This window comes from Gracilinanus agilis, chromosome 1, assembly GCF_016433145.1.
Source record: "Gracilinanus agilis isolate LMUSP501 chromosome 1, AgileGrace, whole genome shotgun sequence".
NCBI classification, from domain to species: domain Eukaryota; kingdom Metazoa; phylum Chordata; class Mammalia; order Didelphimorphia; family Didelphidae; genus Gracilinanus; species Gracilinanus agilis.
Genome location: NC_058130.1, coordinates 499,325,967 through 499,350,772, shown reverse-complemented (window position 1 = coordinate 499,350,772; position 24,806 = coordinate 499,325,967). Strand labels below are relative to the sequence as shown.

The 24,806-nt window shown below is 32.4% G+C and overlaps 1 protein-coding gene across 1 annotated transcript in view; it reads left to right on the top strand.

Annotated features, from left to right (window-relative positions):
• The window catches only part of C1H8orf34 (chromosome 1 C8orf34 homolog), a 362,951-nt gene that overhangs the window by 138,229 nt on the left and 199,916 nt on the right, over window positions 1–24,806 (top strand). The window contains exon 6 of the mRNA XM_044682532.1: window positions 17,628–17,800. Within this exon, the coding sequence (XP_044538467.1) occupies window positions 17,628–17,800 (173 nt within the window). The remainder of the gene's footprint in view (window positions 1–17,627; window positions 17,801–24,806) is intronic.

The window sequence follows — 24,806 nt, the reverse complement described above, 5'->3', positions numbered from 1 at the left end:
TAATTTAAATTGAAATTCATTTGGAAAAACAAAAAGTCTGGAATGTCAAAGGAAACGATGAAAAAATATTAAAGAAGGAAACCTAAAAGTGCCATATTTACATATGTATTATGAACCAGTGATTATCAAAACTATTTGGTATGGACTAAGGAATTGAAAAGTTTATCAGTGGAACAGAACAGACATATAGCAAAGTGTTGTAAAAGATTGTAGTAATCTCGTGTTGATAAAGGTAAATATCCACATTTTGAGAATAATAATTCACTATTGGGAAAAATTGGGTAAACTTGAAAGCAGTTTGGCAGAAACCATAGGCTAGTATTAAGATATTTATCACTCGCTAATATAAGATCAAAATGTATAGATATAAACCCAGATTTTATAAACAATTGGAAGAAAAAGGAATATATTACCTACCATATTCATGTTTAGTAAGGAATTTATAAGTAAGAGTTAGAAGGCAAAAATAAATTTGGGGAAAATTTATAGACAGTTTCTCAGAGAGAATCTAAATATCTAAAATATATGGAGACTTTTGTCAAATACATAACAAAATGAGACATTCCCCAACTGATAAATGGTCCAAAGATATGAATAGGCAGTTTTTGGCTGAAGAAATCAAAGATATATATAGGTATATAAAATGCTCTAACTAATTTTGATTAGAGAAATGCAAACTAAAACAACTCTGATATCTCATATGTATAAAATTAACTAAAATGGTAAAAGGCAAAATGACAAATGTTGGAAGGAGATATATGGGGGAAAAAAAAGGAACACTAACTCATTATTGGTGGAACTGTGAACCGATCCAACCATTTTAGAGAGCAGAATTATACTCAAAGAGAGAAAACTGTGTACATATTTTGACCCAGCAATACTACTTTAAGATTTATTTCCTAAGATAATCAAGGAAAAAGGAAAAAAGTATATATTCTAAAATATTTACATCAGGTCTTTTTGTGGTGGCAAAGAACTAGAAGTTGAAGGGATGCCCATCAATTGGGGATTGGCTGAACAAGTTGTGATATATGATTGTAATGAAATACTGTCGTGCCATAAGAAATGATGAACAAGATGATCACAAAAAAATCCTGGAAAGACATATGAAGTGATGCAAAATGAAGTAAACAGAAATAGGAGAATGTTGTACATAGTAACAATGGAAATGTATGATAATCAACTGTGAATGGTAACTATATCAACAAGGCAAGGATCCAAGAAAATTCCAAGGGACTCATGACAAAAGAGGATATCCTCTACCATAGAAGGAGCAAAGTCCAAATATATATTAAAAACATATTATTCTTTGCTTTATTTCCTACATGAATTTTTCTCTAGTGAAAGCAATATGTGTCTTGCTTTACAACACAATGACAAGGGAATTATGTTTTATATGATAAAATATGTACAACCTATATTATATTATCTGCCTTCTTTTGGAGTGGGGAAGGGCGAGAGAGGAGAGAATATGGATTGAAAAATGTCAGAAAATGAATATTAAAATTACATAAACATATTATCTGGAAAAAATAAAAATAAAAAATGCAGGTTGAAGGTAAAACTATGAATGTCTATTTTCCTCCAGAGACCCTGTTGTTGAACATTCACCAAAAAATTCCTGTGTTGATCTATAAACATTGCTTGAGTTCAGGAGAAAGATCAGGGAATGCAGTCTTTACTAGAATGGAGGCTGGGTAACTAAATGTTAATAATAATAACTAACAATAACTAGTATTTTTAAGGATCTTTAAAGTTTACAAAATGTTTTATAGGCATTATCCCGATTGATTCTCATAATATTCCTGGGAATACATTGTATAGAGTAGATAGTGTCAGTAGCAAGTAGTCAGTCAAGAAGTTTTTAAGTGCTTCCTATGTTCCAGGCCCAGTGCTAAGCAAACTGATTAACCAACCTCTCCTTAGTAAATCATTGTTTCATATTCACTCCCAGGCCACTTCTACTGTTTTCATGCTGAGTCCCAAATGTACTGTTGAAGTTCTCAGATTCCATTGAGCCTCTTCTCTAAACTCAGCCTACATTTATTAACACACTCTTTAATCACAGACAAATTAATTCCCAGAACACTCTTTAATCATACTTGAATGCATACCCAGCACACTCTCTTCTTCTAGTTTCTGACTCTTTTCATGCTCTTTTGCTCACACCTCCTAGGTTCATCTCCCAAACCATCAATCACACACACAACAGCCCCGAAACTACTTTCTTTTATTCTAAAAAAAACTTTTGAAATTGCAGTTGGTTGTTTCTCCTTATATCTTTCCTCAAAGAGCAGCATCCTGGGAGAGAGTTTTCCCTGATCAGACACAGCCATACTTTCTTTCTCCCTTTCTCAGGCCCCAAACAGCCTCAACTTCTGATTCTTTTCTTTCATTTTCTCATGTACCTGAGCCAAAGTAATGTGTAGTTTTCCTCTGGTTGTCATCCTTTATTGGATGATGTCTCTGCTGAATTTCTTATATTTTTAGTCCTTGGGTAGCTTATGTTATGCATGTCCTTTATTGAGTTATTCAGATACTCTTACCCAGGACCAAGTCCCTAACCAGCCCACAAAAAAGAGACTTCTGAGAAAAGAGGGAAATTAGTCAATATGTTCATGCAGTTTCTGTCTAAGGTTAACATGTAAATTTACGTGGAAAGAGTCCTAATAATAAAAAAAACAGTCATGCAAATTGTGCTGTGTATTATACCCTGTGAAATAGGATTAGGAATCCTTGTCTAATAGCTGTAAAATGATCTGTTTTTTAAAAAATGCTAACGACTTTTAGATAGCATTTGACAATATATATTCCTTAGAAATTCAATTCAGTTGAAATTAGCTAATTGTTATGTACCATGCTAAGTAGTGGATGAGGAGCATGTCTCATGGAAGATCTACAGAAGGATTTGGATAATGAGAAGGTATAGATATACATATATCAAAGAAGTATCTAATGCTAATAGTTCATGGATACATAAAAACAGAACATATGCTAGATAGGTAGATAGGTAGATAGATAGATAGATAGATAGATAGATAGATAGATAGATAGATAGATACACACACACACATATATATATAAGCCACATAATCTTTTATTATTTGCATATACTATTATTTCTTTAGCCCTTCCCCAGTGAGTATCTACTTTGATAGGCATCTACTTCGCTTACATTTCTTTGATATCACAAAAAATCAATATTTTGGTGTGTGTGTAGATTTCCTTTTTGCCGGTGACTTCTTTTGGGATATAAGTGCAGAATTGAAATCTCTGTGTCAGAAGGTTTAGACATCTCAATCTCTTTATTTTAATGTTTCAATATTGCTTTCTGGAATAGGTAGTACTAATTCACAGGTTCACGAGCAATGTATTAATGTGTCTGTCTTTCCTTATCCCTTTAAATATTGACTATTCCCATCTTTTGTCATATTTGTCAATTTGCTTGATATGAGTAGTATCTTAGGATTGTTTGATTTGCATTTCTCTTAACATTAATGATTTGGACCATTCTTTTATATTTTGACAATTATTTGAAATACTTTTTTTGAGAATTGTTTCTTCATATCCTTTCATACGATATGAATTCTTTTGGGGAATTGCTTTTTGTCTTACATATTGGTGTATCAATAATATGCTGGAGCTAACTTGAATGGGCTCATTTATATCAGAAATTGGCAATAAATCAAGGAAAGTTTTATTGTTTTGTTACTGTGTATACTTTAGATTGTGTTGGAGAAACTGTTAGTAATGCAGATCAAGCTTTAAAGTGTATTTTGTGTCAAGAAGCAATGATTAAATATTTACCAACGTTGCTTTGCTTCTGGTTTTTATAAATTTTGGATTCTAAATCATTTTAATAAATACTTGATACATTTTTCTTCACTTTGTCATCTCTTTCCTTATTACAGATGCATCAGGTTTTCTGTCCAAAAGATTCTCAATTTCATCTAATCAAAATTTTCTATTTTATCTTTTCTATGACCATGTGTTCTTAACAGCTATTCCCACTAAGGTCTAAATATAAATTCATCTATGGACTACATATCTTGCATAAAGAATAATATAGCACAATCAAGGGAGATATTCATCACTAGAAAGTTGTCCAACAAGGGACTGGCTTTTACATGTACAATAGCTTACCAACTTAAATAAATTTGGGTATGCATCCATGTACATAAAATCTTTGATTTTTCATAATAGTATAGCATTATTCTGATTCTTTCTCAATTTCATTTTCATCTTACAGATTACAGTCAGCAAATGTAGATCTTTGTGCTATATCCCTTTGCTATTATTCTCTTTAAGATTTAAAAAAATATAACTGAATGTAACTGCATCAATGTAGACCAGTGATGGGCAAACTACAGCGCACAGGCCAGATACGGCCCCCTGAAATGTTCTGTCTGGCTGGGTGACATTATTCCTAATCTGATGAATACAATAAGTAGGATACAATACAATGAAATTTCAAAAGAGTTGCCTTAGAAACAGATTGACAGATGAACATTTACTTTCCTTTGGCCCCCTCTTTAAAAAGTTTGCCCATCACTGATGTAGACCATGGATTTTTTTCTTGTTTTATTTTCTATTGTCATATTATTATCCTTTCCCTGCTTCAGTAGTGCCTTGATTTCAAGTGTTCTTAAAACAGATTATGATTATAAATTACTTTACATTTGTGCTCTTATTTGATCTTCACTATGGCCTTGTGAGGCATATAGGAGAGGCATTCAGAATCACAGGTTCTCAGAATAAGAAGTAATCTTAAAGGCCATCTAATACAAATGGTACTTGAACAATAATCCATTTCCTCTCTAATATGCTGAGCCACTTATTATCAAGCTTTTGCTAAAGATCTCAAACGAAAAAGATTCTTGCATTGCTGGTGGAGCTGTGAACTTATCCAGTCATTCTGGAGGGCAATTTGGAATTATGTCCAAAGGGCTATAAAATAATGCAGACCATTTGATCCAGTAATACCACCACCAGTTCTGTATTCCAGAAAGATTAAAAAAAGAAAGGGAAATAAGAAGGTTGGCTCAAAGAAGAAAGTCAGCCTCAGTAGTCACCATGAGCTCAAGTCATTGCTTTGACCTGCCTCTTTGAGGAAACTTGGGTGAGTGGATAGCTGGCTTTCCCTTCCTGTCTTCTGGAAAGAGTTTAATTCTGGTTGAAGGTTAACAAGTCCTGGCTGAGCCAATTGCTTGAACAATATTTAATTAGATAGGTTAATGTCTTCTCTACCCTTTTGTATTCCTCTGTTTTCACTCTTTTCTGCCTCTTTTGTAAATAAAAGATTTATAATTTTCATATATTTAGCCAAACCATTCATTTTAACACAGTATTATACTGGTTTTTGCTGGGAAGAGGATTCTAGATTAAAACCTTAAATCCTTGGCCTTCCAGAATATCATATTCCAAGCCCTGAAATATTTCAAAGAAGAAGCTGCCAAATCCAGTGTAATCTTGATTATGGCTTATGTTATTAGAATTGTTTCTTTCTAGTTTCTTGAAGTAGCTTTTCTTTGGCATAGGAGTTATAGAATTTGGTTATAATAATTCTAGGATTTCTCTTTTTTATATCTCTTTCAGGAGGTGATTAGAAGATTCTTCCAATTTCTATTTCCCCTCAGATTCTAGGATAGTGTAGCAGTTTTGCCTGACAATTTCTTTTATTTCTTCACAATCTGTTTTTCAGGTCAGTTATTTTTCTAAAGAGAATTTTTTTGTATTTTAAAAAAAAATTTCCTCTTGTTTGAATATTTCTCAAAATCTCATGGAGTCTTTATTTTCCACTTATCCAGTTCTAATTTTAGGGAATTATTTTCTTCAGTGAACTTATGTATCTATCTCCTTTTCCCTTTACCTAGTTCTACTTTTTAAAGTCTTGTTTCCTTTAGTCTACTTGTTTTTAATAATAATAACTTTTGCATTTCCTTCTCCATTTAGCCAATTCTACTTTTTAAGAAGTTGTTTTCCCTGGCAAGTTTTTGGAAATCTTTTCTCTTTTTTGTGTTTCCTTTACCGAGATTTTGATTTTTTCTCATTTTTTCCCAACATTACTCTCATTTCTCCACCAATTTTTCTTCTAACTCTCTTATTTGATTTTTAAAAATCCTTTTTGAGCTCTTCCATTAGATCTTATTGTGCCTAAAACAAATTTTTCTTTTTCTCTGATGATTTCCATGTAGCTATTTTGTCAATGTTGTTTCCTCACCTCCTCGTCACCATAGTAACTATCTAGTTACTGTTTTAGTTAGAGTCTTTTATGTTTGTTTGTATGTTGTTTGTTTTTATCAGTTCATTTTGTTGTTTTTTTACTCTATAATACATTTAGCACTATTGTGAATTAGAAAGGGTGCTGTCTCAGGTTTCTTGGTGCTAAGGCTTGGGACTTTGTTTTTGGTTTGCACTAGGTTGTGGAATCTAGCTGCTGGCTAACACTATTAGGGGTTATTCCTGCTGCCTTGCACTGGTGGGAGACCTCACTGAAGACTTGAATTGAGGCAGAGATACACTGCTGGGTAGTTCTAGGAGAAAATATTGCTGGATAGCTCTGTGGATGGATCCTCAGTGCTGGCCAGTTTCTAAAGATGAAACTTCGCTGCTGGCCAGAACCTGGATGTGGAAACTCATTGATGGCCAGATCAGAGATAAAGCCTTACAGATGTTTGAGGCCTCATTGCTGAAAGGGTAGAGTTTCATGCAGTTTGCTGAAGTACAGATATGATCTTACAGCTGCTTACTCAGACTTTGCTTCCCTGGCAAGACCAGTTCACATCTTCACCAACAATGTGTTACTGTCCTTATTTTTTCCACATCCTCTCTAGCATCTACTATTTTCCTTTTTCTGTCATGTTAGACAAAATGACAGGTATGAGTAGGCACATCAGAGTTATTTGAATTTGAATTTCTATAACCAATAGTGATTTAGTACGTTTTTATTTTATTGACAGCTTTGATTTCTTCCAAAAATGCCTGCATATATATATGCATATATATATATATATATATTATAAAGTCATCCCTTATCCATACATTAGGTAGGTGAATGTTCACATAATTACCTAATTTACTGCAACATCACACTTTGTATTTAAATAATTTATTCATTCTGACCTTATTTTGTTTTACAGTGTGAGATTTTTGTCTATGTTTAATTTCTGCCAAATTGGATTTCAATTTTTCTTTAATTTTTGAAAATGATGATTTCTTGCTGCCAAAGCTTATGTCTTAGAATTTATCAAGTAATACGTTACCATGGTAATTTATTACTATGTATTATTTACCTAATCTATTCCACTGGTCTATCACTTTATTTCTTATTCTGTGCCAATTTGCTTCCATGATTATCTCTTGAGATATTTTTATCATCTCCAGATAATTTGATAATAATGATAATGACAGTTTAGTTGATAAGAAAGAAGCAGATAGGTCTTTCTGTCAGCTCATCATGCTGCTGCTGTGTCTCTTGCAGGGTGGAGTTTATTATATATACTTCAAGACTCATTTCAAACTGTAAGTTTTAAAATCAATATCCAATGCCTCCAAAGTATGATATTTATAAGGATTTATTAAAACACAGGGAAAGAGTCCCAACTCAACCTTTACCATGCCACCTCCTGCCAGGCTCAGATCATCTTGCTTTCCCTATTGCTGTGCAAATTATCATTATACCTACCATTGAACTATCTCTACATTTTTGGTACAAAATACACCTGGTCATAGTATATGATTGATACTTATGATATATTTTTGTAATCTCTTTGCTAGTATTTTGTTTAAATTTTTGGTATAGTATTCATTTGGGATATTGGTCTACTGTTTTCTTTCTTTTTGGATTTTCTCTTTCTAGGTTAGGTATCAAGACCATTTTTGTGTCAAAAAAGGAATTTAGTGCGATACATTCCTCAACTATTTTTTCTCAATAGTTTGTAATTATTGTGATTATTTGTTCTTTAAATGTTTGGTAGAATTTACTTGTGAAAGCATCTGCTCAAGTCTTTTTCTTATGGAATTGGTTGATGATTTATTCACTTTCTTTTTCTGATATGAGATTAAGTATTGTATTTCCTCTTCTGTTAATCTGGGATATTTTTATTTCTTTAAATACTCATCAATTTTACTTAGATCACACAGTTTATTGCCATATAAGTGGGCAAAATAACTCCTAATAATAGATTTAGCTTCTTCTACATTTGTAGTAATTTCATCTTTCATGTTTGATGCTCGTATTTTGGGTTTCTTCCTTCTTTTTAATCAATTTAATCAATGGTTTCCTTCTTTATTGTTTTTTTCTTCATAAAACCAACTATTTGTCTTATTTATTAGTTAAATTATTTCCTTTCATTTTTATTAATCTCTTTTGGTTTTCAGGATTTCTAATTTGGGGTTTAATTGGAGATTTTTAATTTTTCTTTTTCTAGTTACATATTTAATTCATTGATCTACTCTTTCTCTATTTTATCGATGTAAAAATTTATAGATCTAAACTTTCTCCTAAGCAAGTGCTTTGGCCATATCTCCAAAATTGTGTTACACTGTCTTATCATTCTCTTTAATGTAATTGTTGATTATTTCTATGATTTGTTCTTTGACCCAGTCATTCTTTAAGATAAGGTTATTTAGTTTCCAATTAATTTTTGGCCTTTTTTAATCCAGCTCTTTGTTTACTGCAATTTCATATTATTATGTTCTGAAAAGGATGCATTTGATATTTCTACATTTGGTTGTGAGACTTTTATGTTTTTTTTATATGATTAAATTTTGTGAAGATACCACATACTGCTGAGAAAAAGTTATATTCCCTTCTATACCCATTCAATTTTCTCTTGAGGCCTATCAAGTCTAACTTTTTTAAAATTCAATTTGCCTCCTTGATTTGTTTATTTTTTTTTGTTTGAATTTTCTGATTCTTAGAGGGGAAGGTTATTGTCCCCTACTAATATAGTTTTATTGCCTATTTCCTCTTATTACTCAAGTAATTTTTCCTTTAGGAATTTGGATGTTATTGCCATTTGGGGCATATACGTATAATATTGATATTATTTCATTATCTGTGGTTCTTTTATCAAGATATAATTTCCTTCCTTATCTCTTTTAATTAGGTCAATTTTCACTTTTTTTCTAACATACTTGCTACACCTGCTTTTTTAACTTTAACTGAAGCATAATAGATTCTGCTTCAGCCATTTACCTTTATTCTATGTGTATCTCCCTGATTTAAATATGTTTCCTTTACACACCATGTTGTGGAATTCTGGCTTTTAATCCACTCTTCTATGCTCTTTCATTCTCTGAGTGAGATCATCCCATTCTTATTCACAGTTATAATTTCTAACTATGTGTTTCCATTCATCTTATTTTTCCCCTGTTTATTTTTCTCTTTCTCTTAACCTTTCCTTTTTCACAGTTTTTGCTTCTGTTTTCCCATCTCTCTAATTTCCACCTGCCGTTTATGTGTTTTCCCTTTCCAAGTTCTCCTTCCCCTTCTTACTTCCAAGTAGGGTAAGATAGGTTCCTTTAACTGATTGTAGTTATTTGGGCTTTTTGCTAAATCTAATGAGTAAATTTCAAGCATTGCTAGCTACTCCCTATATTCATGTTTATATGCCTCCTCATGTGAGATATTTATCCCTAAATTTCTCTCCTTTTCTTTTTCCCCAGTGTATTCCTCTTTTTATCCCTTGATTTTGAGGGGAAAAGGAGCACATCATAGTCAACATATGATTCAACTCCTTGCTCTTTCTTTATATATCTACTCTTTTTCATTGCCCTAATAGTGATAAAGTTCTTAAGTATTTTCAGAATCTTAAGTATCCTAAGTACTTTAGGTACTTCAAGTATCAAAGATATCTTAAGCAACTTAGTTACCTCCTTATTACTAGTAATATAGTCAGTTGTACCCTATTTTTTCTACAGATCTTAAAATATCTTAAGTACTTTAAGCATCTCTTATTCTACAAATATCTTAAATATCATTTTCATCACTTTCCTATGCAAGGAATATTATAAGTTTAACTCCATTTTTTCTCTTCATTGGCTTAAGTATCTTTAGTACCTGAGGTATCTTTCATGCCATAGAAATCTTTTTTTAACTCTTACCTTCAGTCTTAGAATCAGTACTATGTATTGGTTCTAAGGCAGAAGAATGGTAAGGGCTAGGCAATGGGGTTAAGTGACTTGCCCAGGGTCACACACTATGTGTCTGAGACAAGATTTGAACCCAGGACCTCCCATTTCTAGGCCTAGACCTCAATCCACTGAGCCACCCAGCTTCCCCTCAAATAAATCTTAAGTATCCTAGTTATCAATTTTGCATGCAGGGATATGATTAGTTTAACCCCACTGATTCCTTTGAATTTTTTCTGTTTTTTAGCATATTGAATTTGCTCATCAGATTTTCTTTTTAAAATTTGTCATTTCATCAGTAATGTCTTGGATTTCTTTATTACATTAAATGCATATTTGTTCACCTGAAGTGTTATGCTCAATTTCTCTAGGTAGGTGTTTTTGGGCTGTAAGCCTAATTTTGCCTTGCAGAATATGATATTCCATGCTTTCTTATCCTTTAATTTAGAAGCTGCATGGTCCTGTGTAATCCTGACTGTGATTCTACAGTATTTGATGTTTTTCTGGATTCTTGTAGTACTTTCTTTTTGTCTTGGGAGTTCTGGGGTTTGGTTATAATCCTAGGATTTTTAAATTTGGGTTTTCTTTCATAGTAAATTTCTCCAATTTCTATTTTCCTCTTCTTTTCAAGAACACCATGACAGTTTTCCCTGATAATTTCTTTAATTGTGATTTCCAGGTTATTTTTAAAATCATGGCTTTTAGGTAATCCAATGATTCTTAGATTATCTCTTTGGCATCTATTTTACATGACAGTTCTTTTTCCAATAATATATTTCAGATTTTCTTTTTAAAATTTTCATACTTTTGAACTTGTTTAATTGTTTCCTGGTATCTTCTGTAGCTTTTAACTTCCATTTTTCCAATTCTAGTACTTACAGAGTTATTTTCTTCTTGAGCCTGTGTAGTTCTTTTCTTAGGGAATTATTTTCCTATTTTACATATTGTATTTTCTTGGAGCTATTTTCTTTTTTAAATGTGCTTCTTTTTTATTTTAAAAATAGTTTTTCATGTTTCCATCCTTCATAATATTTTCCTTCCCTCTACCTTCACCTCTCCCATAACTTACAAGCAATTCCACTGGGTTATACATGTATTATAACTACGAGCTTATTTTCTTTAGTAAGTTTTTGTTTTTAGCTATTGCTTTTTTCTATTATGTTCTTTTTCTAATTTTTCTCTTAAGTCTCTTATTATTTTTTATCCACTTTTGGAGCTGCTCCAAGACTTCATTTTGTACTTGACATCTTCTCACATTTTTCGTCAAGGCTTCACACATTTTCATTTTTGTACTATTGTCCTCTTGTAAGCTTGCATTTTTATCATCTCTGTTGCTGAAATGTCTTTTCATCATCAGTATTTTTCTCTGTCTTTTGCTTATTTTAGGTTATTTTTCCATTGACCTATTCTGAACTTTACCTCCTATAGTGGAGGGAGTATTATCCTTTGTACTGTTGTCTACCAGTTCCTGGAGTCAGTTCATCTGTCTTGGTCTCAATTTGACACTCTTCAGAGGTAACCTGGTTGGCCTGCTTTGGGGAAGTTTATAGCTGTTCAATTCAGATACTGTTCATACTGGATCATGTTAGGTTCTTCCCACTCTGAAATATCTCCATGTTTCATGATCGTAAAGGAGAGACATATTGCTTATACAAGGGGAAAAAACTCAGGTAGGAGATAAAGTGAAAAAATTGCTTACTTCAATTTGCATTTTGACTCCTTAAGTTCCTTCTTTGGTAGATGATGAATCTCTTGAAGCTGTCTTGAATCCCTGCATTGTTGATAATTGTAAAAGCATTCATAGTTGGTCATTATACATTATCGTGTTATTGTGTATGTTTTCCTGGTTCTCCTCACTTAACTTTGTATCATTTATTATAAGTCTTTCTATGATTTGTTTTTATGATTTTTGTTTTCATAATTTATTATGGCACAGTAGTACCATTGTGGATTATAATAGTATTCCTTTAGAATTATTCTAGGATATTTATTGACTGAAGCTTAATGTTAAAATTGGGCTCCATTCCCAAGTGAAAGGTGAGTGGACACTACCCCCGCAACTTCTGACTTTTTTCACACTACTATTTTCCAAGTTAGTTCTAGAGGTCTGGAAGTTTTTGAAGCTTTCAAGGTGGGGTGATTAGGAGAAAGGTGTAGCCATTGATCTGATTTGCACCTTGGTCCTTACCTAGGAAGGACCCTGAATCCTCTGAGAATACAAGTGCCCTCAGGGCCCTGGCTCCCTTGTGTTTCTCTCCACTCTGGTCCTACAAACTAGAAATGAGTGTAGATAATGGAGTTGCCAAACACTGCATATTTCTGAGCAGTACTAGCATAGGGGTCCCCTATTACCTCTTCAAACTAGGTGCTGTAACTTTTCTAAAGATTAATCTCATTAAAAATCTATGGTTTTTCCCTTTCAAAAATAATCTAGAAATTATTTGCTTGACTGCATTTTTCCAGTGCCATTTCCATTCTTTATTTTTCCTTTTAATGAGCAATTAGTATTTTCAGAATCCTTGAATGTCATTTGTCTGAATCAGTACTTTGAAATTTACTTAGAGCTCCACACTAATCCTGTACTTCAATTTTCTCCTAACCATATATTTTTTAGACTTTCCATTCAGTTTTTATGGATAAGATGGTAGCATAATAAGAATTGTGTAGTTTTGATTTCTGTTAACATGACACCATCTACCTCAATGAGTCTTCAGTTCCTTGTTCTTTTTTTCCTGTGGACATATCTTAAAAAGCTCTTTTTGTTGTCTTTAGCTTTTTTATGAACTTTAATTTATTTTGACTGAACTTGCATTCCATAAATTAGAAATATCACTATCTAGGATTTCAAAACATTTTACTGCATACTTTTTAAAATGAAATATTATATTATTTGCATTAATTTTTGCTGTTCATTTTGGGATGTAACTGAAAAAAGTTTAGTCAGCTTTTTCTGATTTCATACTTATATTCTATGACTGAAATTGTGTTTCTAGAATTGTCCATCTCAAAAATGTAATTTAAAATTTAAAATACTTAGGCTATTTTATTATATTATTGTTCAGTAATTTTTCAGTTTTGTCCAGCTCTTCATGAATCCTTTTCTTGGCAAGGATACTGGAGTGGATTTCTATTTACTTCTTTGATTCATTTTACATATGAACAACTGAGGCAAATGGGGTTAAAGAAATTGCTTAGGGTTGCATAGCTTGTAAATGTCTGAGGCTGGATTTGAATTCATGTTCTACTGATTCCAGGACTGGATTGTCTATTCATTGTGCCACCTGCCTGGCCTCACCTATTTTGTATCTCTCCAATAATGAAATGAATGCCTGAAATCATCAATATGAATGGTCCCTATAGATTCAAAACAGATCCAAAACACTGCCTAATCTGTGTAATTCTTGTCAATGTCTGCATGACCTCCAGGAAATTTAGCACAGAGTCTATACCCATTTTTTAGAAGGACTAATTTTCTTTGACATGATGGAGATATTGATGTAGTACACGAGTTTTCTATTATTTATGTCTTATTCTTATTGCAGGATCAACTGATCTTCATTTTTTCCATATTGCATTTTTTCCAATTACACATAAACATTTTTAACATTCTTTTTTTCAATTGGATTCTAAATTCTCTCCCTCTTTTTCTCATTACCCCCTCATTGAAAATGCAAGCAATTTAATATATGTTATACATGTGCAAACATGCAAAACATTTTGTCATTAGTCATGTTTTTGAACTAAAACTAGACCAAAACATCCCATAAGAAAAATAAAGAATATTTTAAAAAAAGTACACACTATTCTGCATTAAGACTCCATCAGTTATTTCTCAGGAACTTGATTAGCATTTTTCATTATAAGTCCTTCAAAATTATCTTTGATCATTGCATTTTTATAAATACAGAAAGCCATTCAGAGATGATCATTATATAATATTGCTGTTATAGTATGCACTCTTCTTCCTCTGCTCACTTCATTTAGCATGAGTTTGTGTATTGCCAAGTTTTTTTTCTGAAAAGATTATGCTCCTCATTTCTTATAACATAACAATGTTTCATCACAATCATAAAACACAACTTTTTCAGGTATTCCTCAATTGATAGACCTCCCCTGTTTCCAAATCTTTGCCACACAGAAAATGCTAGCAATGTTTTTATATTATACTTACTTTTCCTTTCTTAAAAAAACTCTACGGGATACAGATCTAGTATTAGCCTTTCTGGGCCAAATAGTATGCATTGTTTTATAGCCATTGCTGCAAATTTTTTATCCAGGATGGTTAGATCACTTCATAGCTCTCCCTATCTCTCTCTCTCTCTCTCTCTCTCTCTCTCTCTCTCTCTCTCTCTCTCTCTCTCTGTCTGTCTCTCTCTCTCAACTTCTTTTATCTTGTCTTTCATCTAAAATGTTTTGCTTCTGATCATCACCTTCCCCAATCCACACTCCTATCAGTCAGTCCCCAAATTCTTTTCTACTTCCTTTCCCCTTCTACTTCCATATAAGATAAGAGAGATTTTTATATCCAACTAAATTTGTCATATTCCCTCTCTGAGTTGATTCTGATGAGAGTAAAGTTCAAGCAGTGTCTGCTTCCCTCCATTGTAAAAGTGTCTTTGTGCCTTTTTTATGCAAGATGGTTTTCTCCATCCTACTAGTCCTTTCCTTCTCCTAGTGCATCCCTCTTTTCCCCCTTCTCACAGTGCATACCTCTTTCTCACCACTTAATTATTTAGATATCCTACCATTCTGGTCATCCCTCTCTTTCACCTCTTAATCTAATTTTTAGATATTTTCCAATCATAGTGAACACATACCCCAACTTCTGATTGTGTATATTCCTTTTAACTGCCCTGATAATGATAAAGTTCTTAGGAGTTACAAGTATCAGCCTCCTATAAAGGAATATAAATGGTTTAATCTTATAAGCCTCTCATGATTTCTCCTCCATATTCACTTTTTTATACTTCTCTCGAATGTTGATCGAAAGTTGAGTTTTCTATTCAGCTCTGGTCTTTTCATCAAAAATGCTTGAACATCATCTATTTCATTATCCATCAATAACATTTGAAAGAATATATATTCCCATTAAGGATTCTACTCACTTTTTCTGAGTAAGTGATTATTTTAATAATCCTAGTTCCTTTGCCCTGTAGAATATGATATTCTAAGTATTCTAGTCCTTTAATGTAGAAGTTACTAGATCATGTGCTATCTTCACTGTGACTCCATGATATTTGAACTATTTCTTTATGGTTGCTTAAAGTAGTTTCACCTTAAGTTTGGAGATATGGAAATTGACTATAATATTTTTGGGATCTCTTTTAGGCGGTGATAAGGTAATTCTTTCAATTTCTCTTTAATCCTCTTGTTCGAAGGTATCTCTTCTTGATATATTTTTTAGATTAGCTGTTTCAGCAATGAGATATTCCACATTTTCTTCATTTTTTGTTCTTTTGATTTTGGTTTATGTTTTCTGTGTGTCTCATGGAGTCCTTAGCTTTCATAAGCCCAATTTTAATATTTAAGGAATGATTTTCTTCAGAAAATTTTTCATATTTCCTTTTTCATTTGGTCAAACCTGCTTTTTAAGAAATTATTTTCTTCATATAACTTTTTTGTATCCTTTTTTCATTTAGCCAATTCTACTTTTTCGGAAGTTCTTCTCTTTTGTTGATTTTATACCTCTTTTACCATTTGTCCTATCTTGTTTCTGGAAGTGTTATTTTCTTTGTTCTTCCCTTGCCAAGCTCTAGACTCTTTTTTCATGATTATCTTATATCACTCTCATTCTTTTCCCCAATTTTTCTTCTATATCTCTTATTTGAATGAAAAGGTCCTTCCTTTTTGAGCTCTTCTAAGAATTCTTTTTTACTTGAGACCAATTAACATCTCCTTTGAGGCTTTGGATATCAATTGTTTTATTTTTATTGTCTTCTAAGTTTGTGTTTTGATATTCTCTGCTACCATAGTAACTTTCTGTGGACAAGTTCTTTTTTTTTCTTTTCCTTTTCAAGTTGTTTTCTCATATTTCTAGGCTATTTCTTGACCTTTAACTTCAAGTTAAAGTTGGATTTTGCTCCTAAAGGGGAAGGGGCACTGATACAAATTTCAGGATTTTTGTGTTGCTCTTTTCCAAGTTACTTCTGAGAGTCTGATCATTTTCAGTTCTTCTAAGGCTGTATGATCTAAGGAGAAGAATTTTCATTCCTTTCATGGCCTGTTTGCTTGTCTGTGAGTGATCACAAGCACTCTTCTCTGCCCTGGAACTTCACCACTCTCTTATGACCATGCACTCAGTATGCTAGTGCTCCTCCTTGCCCTTGCACTATGATCTAGAATCATATGTAGGCAATGCATCGAAGTCCTGTACCTAGTGTTAGCAAAGTGTCCTTTGTAATCTCCTTCTGATAATATTGTCTATGGACTGAGTTCTCCATAAACTGCCACTGTTTCTTCAGTTGCCCCCAAGACCTACTGCTGGCTTACCTGGGCATGGTCTGTTCTGGACTTCCCTGGGCCAGACTGTGCCCCACTCTCACATCTATGAGATAGCCCTTTACTGAATATCTTCTAAATTATCTTGTGCTGAGACATTGTTTCATCCCATTTTTATGTTGATTCTCCCACTCCAGAATTCATTTTAATATGTTAATTTAAAGTTATTTGGAAGAGAATTTGAGAAAGCTCAGGTAAGTTCCTGAGGTGTTATTTTCTCCAGTATTTTGTTCTCTTTACCAGGCTGTAGACTCTTTTTTTTATGATTATTCATATCAATCTCATCATGCTTTTACCTGGCTATCTGAGCTCCACTCCTACCTCTTTTATTTCCCATTTTTATTTTGATAATATATTTTTGATGCCATCCTTTCTTTGTAGTCTTTCTTTATAATTCCTTGTTTATGGGCTGCAGCTTGCTCTAATCCTCTCCACTGCTCTCTGAATAATATTGAGTTATAATTCTTCAGAGACCATAGGGTTTCCTGGCTGTGAGTTATACAGCTGCATTGTCAGAGTATTATTATTAAATAAGTGGCTTTCGTTTTGACAAAAAGTTGAGGGTGATACATGGAGCTTTTCAATTCCACAAAAGAAATCTATCTAGGGCTACTCTCATTTTTATTGTTTAATTCTGGACACAGATCCTTGTATATTTTGTAATGTCTGTCTAAAGCTATGCTAAAATATTATATGTGAGCCCTGTTTTAAAATGTGGCATTTCAATATCATAAATAAGTTTCATAGAATATTTCCATATTATCATATTATTTCAATATTAAATGTTAAAAAGGCATTATTTCAGTATATGTTCTTCACATTACAGTGATTTTCACTATTTATTATAAAGGAATAAAGGGACAATATTTCAGCTTAGTAAATTTGGAGTGGAGGGAAAAGGAGATGATATCATTATGGAGAGACAAAGAGATATAGCAGTATCTTTTCAAGTACATGGGTTAGAAATTTGGAATTACTCATTTTTTCTTATTCAGGATACAATGGCTTTTAACTCAACTCTTCTGAGACCTCGAGTGATTGGAGAATGGGTTGGTCGAGAAGAAAATGATGCTGATCCACTTGCTGCTGAAATGTTGCAGCCTCCAATTCCCAGAAGCAAAAATGAGCAGTGGGGAAGTGAAGATAGCACCACTAGCCCTGCAGGAAGGTAAGATATGGTTTATCCAGTGTGGTGACTACCATCTTCTTTGAATAAGAAACTGGATTATGTATATATAGTGACCTAATTTATTGCTAGATTCAACACTGGTTTATATTATACTCAATGTATTTCAACTATTACCCCCAAATTGTTATTATAACAGTGATGTTGATAAATTTGATTTCCTATTTGGATATCAAAAAAGAACTCAGCATTTTAAGAGAAATGAAAATAATGTAGAAAATTACTTTATCTTTTTTTTAAGCCCTTACCTTCAGTCTTGGAGTCAATACTATGTATTGACTGAAAGGCAGAAGAGTGGTAAGGGCTAGGCAATGGGGGTTAAGTGACTTGCCCAGGGTCACACAACTGGAAAGTATCTGAGACCAGATTTGAACCTAGGACTTCCCAACTCTAGGTCTGGATCTGAATCCACTGAACTACCCAGCTGCCCCCTAGAAAATTACTTTAAATGAATATGGTTTTAGTCTCTCTACTAGAACTGAACTATTAAAGCTCATCTTGATATAATACATTAGAGGAGAGCTATAATTTTATAGACAAATAAAGGAAAGCTTCTATTAGTATAAGGGATGAAACAGATGAGGAGTAAATTATCTTATCAGGCAAATTTTGGCTTCAAACCTGAACGGCATCTTTAGACATTGGTACATATGTTTTGTAGTCATTGAAACGCTATGTAAATGTGAGTTATTGCACTGCCCAGCACAGAGCAGATGTTTGGTAAATGCTTTTTAAATAAATTAAACCATTTATGAAACATGGATTGTTTTAAGCACGGTGTACTAATTTCTGGGGATACAAATATAAAAGCAAGATAATTTCTGTCCTTGGGAAAGTAATTCTCAGAAGGAGAAGTAATAAATAAATGTTAGTGCTGATTAGAGAATAGTAGTTTGGGAAAGAGGAATAGTAGAGTGGAGACCTACATGAGTCAGATTTTACTCTTTCTTCAGAAACAATGGTGATATGGATTGGAATACTCTTGCAAAACAGAAAGTGGAATGTGTGTTGTAGGGTGGGGTATAGTATTAGGAAGAGTAAATGCCTAACAACAAAGTAGATGGTAAGGAGATGGCTAAGCTAGAGATTGGAATAGAATGTTATTTTAATAGAAGTATGTATTATTTATACTACATATCATTAGGAATTTTCTTTACATACTTTGAATGTTTTCTGTAACTTTTACAGATTTCAAAAATTTAAAAATGTTTACTACTTCCATTTTAATTTAGATTGCTAAAACAAAGATTTGAAATGGACTAAGTGAATTTACCACTACAAATTGCTTCACTTGACACACTAGACAGCTTCTTTTCAAGCATATTTCTGCCACTTTTCTTCTGTTTTGTTTTTTCTCAATTTAAATATAGACGCTTACAACCAATAACCATTCTTTTTCAAGGAGAAAATCATAATCACTAGAGTGAAATCGCTTTTGGCAATTCTTTTCTCTTACTTATCACTTGGATAGAGGGGAAAGTTTTCTGACTACTCATTAATGTGCTATAGGCATAAAGAAAATGGATCCCATTTCTATGAAAAATTACTTTTACATTATTTAAAAAGTTTAAGTGGCTTTTGTGGAATAGAAAATCATTTTAAAAAATCCATTTGCCCTGATTTTGTAAAATGTCAGATCAATTTCAGCTGTCAACAGGGGCATTTTTATATTTAATACCTGACTTGTGAAATAGACTAGACCTTTAATTTTATTCAGTGACAGATTTTAAATTTGTAGTATTGAAATAGAAAAATATGAATATTTTGTTTTACTTTGAAAGTGGTCATCTAATGTATCTAATCCATTCCTTAAAACCATTTCATTGCTTATGCTTCTTTCCTCACCATCATGATTACTTGACAAACATGCCATTGCCTCCACTTAATTCCTTTAGAATCCCCAGAAAAGGGGAAAGTTTTCTGATATCCTAGGCTAGCAGTTGACAACCAGATGTCCTTGTTCCTGAAGAGTTGTTTGACATTCTGGTTTTTAAAATTTTCCCTCAAATAAACTAACCCAAATTTATACTCCTCACCTTTTCTTCAGTTTTGTATTTATATTCCTATCACAGTACAAATTTTGATAAAAGCTAAGTGCATAATAAATTCTTTTCATTCATGCATGCATCCATTGATTTATTATGAATTATTCATTCTAAATTAACTCCATCATTCTTTGAACCCCAAATTCCTTCTCTCTTTTCTTTAATATTCACAATAAATGTTTCCCATTGCTAGAAGACTGTCTTTCTGGTTATTTGTGTTGCTTCAAGGCTCAAATCAGGTGCCATGACCATGAAACCTTCCCTCATCTTTCCAGTTTTTAGTGCTTTCTCTCTTCATGTTTTCTTTTGCTCTACTTACAGTATCTGTATATATGTTGAATTCCCTCAGTAGAGTGTAAACTCTTTAAGGAATGGCACCTGGCACAGGAATGATACTTGATATTCAGCAAATGTTTTAAAAGCACATAATATTGCTATAACTGAACTGAAAGTATAAACATTGTTTGAAGGAAGAGGAGGAATTTGGCCAAATGCTCAAAAGGAAAGAATCTCATTCATGACAGCATATTTTGGTTTTCAAGATTTGAGCAGTTTAGCAACATCTCTCATCTTCAATATAATAAAAACTGTTTTCTCAAGGTATATTTATCAAAAAGGATGTTGCAAAGCAGAATGCCTTAGCACTGAGTCTGTAGCAATGACCCATGAAGCTTGAGGAATTTATGATCTTCATATATTAGTGTTATTTAAATTAAATGGACAAAAGAGCTGCAGACAATTATTCCTGGAGCATGGTGAAAAAAATGTCTCCAGTAATACACAAATGCAGACCCATGATTAAGTGATGAATTGTATGTTGAAATATTTTTGGAGAAGTAATTAACTGAATAACATTATGCTGCCCTGAAAAAGAGAATGCATCTTTCCAGTGTGACATTTCACTAAAACAAAGACTGTCAAAATTACAAGGAACATCAGAGACCAAGTAGTCCAAGAGTTCCTAACTTAGGATATATGCAGCCCTAGGAACTATGGATAGATTTCAGATCTATGGACTTGGATGAGGGAAATGCATCTATATTCTTTTATAATTGATTCCCTTTTAATCCTATGTACTTTAATTAATTAGTTTAAAAGCAATAATCTGAGAAGAGGTCTATAGACTTCATCAAAATATCAGAGGTCTATGACACATCCAAAAGAGAACCCCTACTATAATCCCATTTTTCACATATAACTGAACAAAAATGTCCTTTATACCATCAACCTATCCTTTTGCCTCTTGGATATCTAAATTCCTTCAAAGTATGGCTCAGCACCATCTTCTATATGAAACCTTTTCTAATCTCCAAGCAGCTAGTCACTTCCCAAATAACCTTGAATTTATATATTTATTTTATTCATATTTATGCATGTTTCCTAATAATGCTGCATTTTCCCTAATGGAATATAAACTCTATAAGGACAGATACTATTTCATTTCTTCCATTGATAATTCTAGCATCTATCACTGGAGATGCCACAAAAAACACAGTCCAAACTTATCCCTTGATTCTTAAAACAAACACACAGAGGTATTACTGTGAGTAGTATTCTTTATCTTTTGATCATGTAGACAAGCTCTCCTCCTTTCTTTGAATGTAAAGTGTTATACTATTCATTCAAATGTAGCAATATCTATAGGCTGACAAATAGTCCTCAAAATTTTTCTTAAAGATCTTCTCAAGTAACAAGCCTACTCCCTAGGGAGCTCATTTTACTCTTGAACAGCTCATTGGTAGGAAATTACTTCTTCCAATCATGTTTTTTCACTGATGAGATGAATTTTTTAACAAATGTTTTATTCAAATCATTTGAGAATATTTAGTAGATAACTATACTGAAATAGTCTTCTTTCTCAGAATCCCTTAAGTTTTTAAAATGTGAAAACTTCTTTTAGTATGTTTATTATTTTTTCTGTTGGTGTTATTTCTAGCCCTCAATTTATCTTCCTTCTCATCTTTTTGTTGTCAATTTACTCCCAATTTATATATTCTTATCTTCCCTTCTTCTATGATCAACTTTCATATCTTTCTATCTCTTTTTTGACTTCTTTTCCATGTCTAAATAACTTGTAAAATAATGTTAATCACTTTCTTTCTTTCTTAAATCATCAACCTTATGATGATTTCCCTACTACTTATATGGCACTTTATAGAAGAAACCTGGTATAGAAAAAAAAAAAAAAAGAAAGAAAGAAAAAAGAAAAGCACTCTTCCTGAATTCAGAAAATATAAATTTGAATCCTGGTTCCTATATTTACTGTAGAATATCATTAAACTACTTTGACTTTGTTTACTTATCTGTAAATTTGTATTTTTACTTAACAAACAACTTCGATTTCCACTTAATATAGCTTCTCTACATTGTTGGAATACTATGCCTCTGTTTTGACAAACAGATTAGCTATAAAATAAATCACAGTGATATTAGAATGTTATAAATAAAATAGAAATTGGGTTAACTTTTTTCTTGAAAGAAAATTATAATAATTTGTCCCTATGAAGAAACATATCTTGGTAGTTTTAAAAATTCTCTTATATTTTCTATCTATATTATTGAATGATATCATTAGAATGGCAAGACAAAGTCACCCCTTATATCTTCAAGTGTCACTATTAAAGCAAGATAATGTTCATGGGTACTTCTGGAAAGAATGAGACACAAGGAGAAATATTTTAAATGAGGATTAATAAGAAAGTAAGGGGGAGAGTAAGAAAGAGGGAGAATGGAAAGTAACATTGTAAAATAATAGTAAAGACCAATCAGTTTAACAATGAGAAAATCCAAAGTCAAGGCTCAAATGTGCCACTAATTAGATGCACAACCCTGGGCAAGTCCCTTATATGCTGAAGATGACAGTTTCCTCATTTGTAAAATTAGGGCACTTGATCATATAATCCTTCAAGTTACTCCTAGGTCTATGATTTTATATAAGGTATATATATATATACCTTATATAACTGAATAATTGTAGTATTATAGGCCATCTGTATCTGTGATGGAATATCACCTAAGTATGTAATTTTAGTTGCATTTTTAATTTTTTTAAAAATCAGCACTCATATTTTCAGTGTTAACAAATAAAGATGCCTTTAATATAAGTTTAATCTGAATAGTTTTAATTAGACTTTGCAATCTCTCAGGGTAATACATTTCCTAGAATTGCTTAATAAGTTCTAACAGGAAGTGTTAAATAGGCTTGTCAAGCCTTGAAAGTGTAATGAAGCTACTGTAATCACCTCATTAAAACATGAATAATCTCCCAAAATATTGTAGAAATGATGAATTGATTTTCTATATTACATTAGTGTTGTAATGAGTTTGTGCATATATGATTTTTAAAATGGAAATGGTTACAAATAAGAAATATAGCATTAGAGATGATATAGAAACCTGATCTTTCCCAGTGTATTTCTTGATATTCATTAAAATCAACACGATTTTATTGGGCAAGGAAAAAAATTACTTATCTACAACTGGGTAGTGTCTCCTTTTGTAATTTCCAGATTATGATTATTTACTAGTGCATGTCGCTATTTTCCTATATTTATGGGTGTTTAGATTATACCTACTTACTGTAGAAAAGATATCATCATCATAGTGTATTCCAGTGATGGGCAAACTACAGGCTGTGGGTCAGATGCGACCCCCTGAAATATTCTATCTGGCTGTAGGACATTATTCCTAATCTGACGAATACAATGAGTAGGATACAATACAATGAAGCTTCAAAAGAGTTGCCTTAGAAACAGTCTGACAGATGAGCATTTCCTTTCCTTTGGCCCCCTCTTTAAAGAGTTTGCCTATCTCTGGTCTATTCATAAAATGTTTACTATGTGCCAGGCACTATACAACATGGCTTACAATTATTGTATCATTTGTTACTCACAATAGTCCTGTAAGGCAGATGTTATTATCCCTACATTTAAGTGAGGAAACTGAGGCAAACATATAAATAATTTTCCAGTCACACAGCTAGTAAATACCTGAGGTTGGATTGGAACTCAGTTCTTCCCAAATCCAGGTCCAGTCTTCTATCCATCAAATCACTTATCTCCATATTTCATCTTTTGGTTTATTTTGTAATTCTAGAACAATATTTCTGACAAAAAATTTAAAGTGAATTCATCAAAAATCTACTAGATAAATTAAGGAAAGACTTTATAGCTGATTAGTATGGTAAAATCTCAAAATATTCAGAGTTGTGCCTCAAATGAGTCAAATACTTCTATTGGTTATTGAGCAATGTAGATAGTTTCATCTTTTTCTAAATAAGTATTAAGATTTTTGCTTTTGAATATATTCATGGAGACATTTTCAGCAAGTTGAAACCCTTTCTCTTTGTCTTTAATTAGAAAATTTGGGAGTCATTTATTGCTCTTGCTCAACATCACATAGCTGTTAAGTGTATGACATCAGATATGAGTCAGGTATTTCTGACTCTAGGCCCAGCATTCTATCCACTAAGCCACCTAGCTGCCCTAATAATTATGACAGAAAGATTTTTATTTTTTTCAATTAATAAGCATTTATTTTACTTTCCTCATACTCTACCAAATTTAAAAGAAAAGAAAAACAAAATCCTGGTAGCAAATATGCAAAGTCAAGCAAAACAAAATTTCAAATTCATTGTCCATATCCAAAAATGTACAGCTCATCTGCATCTTGAATCCATCACCTCTCTGTAAGTACACGGAGGTAGAATAAAACTTAAGTCCTTTGGAATCAGTTGATCTTTGCATTTATCTGAAATATTGTCTTTCTTTTCTTTCTTTTTTCATATTTTAATATCTTAAGTCTTTCAAAATTGTTGCTCTTTACAGCATTATTATGTATATTTATATTGTTCTGGATCAGTTTAATTCATTCTGTATATGCTTATATTTTTCTTCCCAAATATCTCTCAACCCATCCTTTTCATAAGTCTATTTGAAATGAGA